The 1,323-nt window shown below is 57.1% G+C and overlaps 1 protein-coding gene across 1 annotated transcript; it reads left to right on the top strand.

The window, feature by feature from the left end:
- Positions 1-273: 273 nt before the first annotated feature.
- ACA1_275280 (Hypothetical protein) lies at positions 274-1,234 on the top strand (the record flags this gene model as incomplete). Its single annotated transcript, XM_004333883.1, has 4 exons — positions 274-441; positions 575-757; positions 904-1,018; positions 1,104-1,234. Coding segments are annotated over 4 exons (597 nt in total), but the record flags the coding sequence as incomplete, so codon positions are not given.
- Between the last annotated feature and the right edge of the window lie 89 nt (positions 1,235-1,323).

The raw sequence follows: 1,323 nt of genomic DNA, 5'->3' as shown, positions 1-1,323 counted from the left end.
CGGCCAATGGCGACGTACAGGCGTTCGGTAGAGGTCCCAAAACGCCAGGCCAGCACAAGACGCACGAGAGAAATGTGCATGCCAAGGGCGATTCCAATCATTCGGCTGTCGAGAATGGAAATGGGGAGGGATCTGCCACCCCAGGAGCCACAGAGGGCGAAAAGAAAGTGCCCAACGAAGCGCTGCTCGACAAATTCCGCACTGATGGTGAGTGCTCATCTTCATCTACATCTACAGTTTCCTCTTCTTCTTCTCCTTGTTTGCACCTCATAGATGCGTGCCACAGTGACGTACCAGCAGTTCTTGCGCAAGGACTTCAATCCACAGCAGTACGCGAGCACGGTGCTCAAGGCGGCCGACCAGTCTCCCTACGCCCTCCCGTCGGCCCTCGAAAAGATCTCCTCGGGCATCCAGAGCCTCAACAAAGAGCTCAAAGTGCAGGTGCGTAGTTCTAACTGCGATTCCTTGACGCACTGAACCCAGCTGCACTGCAGACTCACGCACCACGTTCTGTACACACCACACCACACCACACCACAACACGACGTGCACGACAACGACGATTACACAACAGTCTGCGAATCAGCACGAGGAACTGTTCCGCCAGGTGCACACGATCAGGCATCTGGAGGACATTCTCGCACAGGTGACCGGCGGAGTGGATTCGCTGCAGAGCGCCATCACCAGCATTCGATCAGAACTCTCTGAGCCGTTCCTCTTGATTCAAGCCCGCACCACCCAGCTCGAACGAGTCCAGGTACCATTGTGGTGTGGATGTGCGTGTGTCGTGCGTGCGTCGTGCGTGTGTCGTGTGGTGTCGTGCGTGTGTCGTGTCGTGTCGTGTCGTGTCGTGTCGTTGAGGTAGGCCAGAGCGACTCACCTGCGATCCATCGCACTATGCAGTCGAGCTGTGACGTGCTGCGGCAGATCACGCGGTTCCTCTACCTGGCCAAGAAGCTGCGCTCACACCTGGACACCCAGCGCCTGCCCGAAGCTGCCGAGTGCCTGTACGAACTCGGTACGGCGGCACTTTAAAGCTTTGCCATCCACACTCATCTTTTCCCTCACGCCTCTCCCTCTGGTCCATCCCATCTCGTGTGCAGAGCAAATTCGCAAGACGGCCGACCTCACCGGCATTCACGTGGTGGACAAGGAGACGCAGTGGATCATGAAGGCGGACGAGGACGTGACGAATGGCGCGTCTCTCATGCTGATCCAGGGCATGGAGACACAGGTACTCATAGTGGACGTCGTAGTCGTCGTCGTATCGGTCATTGGCTGCTGCTAATGTCGTTTAACAACTAGAACCAATCGCAAGTGGCG

The sequence above is a fragment of the Acanthamoeba castellanii genome (genome assembly GCF_000313135.1).
Source record: "Acanthamoeba castellanii str. Neff unplaced genomic scaffold scf7180000084773, whole genome shotgun sequence".
Lineage (NCBI taxonomy): Eukaryota > Discosea > Longamoebia > Acanthamoebidae > Acanthamoeba > Acanthamoeba castellanii.
The sequence above is the reverse complement of the archived record's forward strand: the minus strand, read 5'-3'. Positions and strand labels throughout refer to the sequence as shown.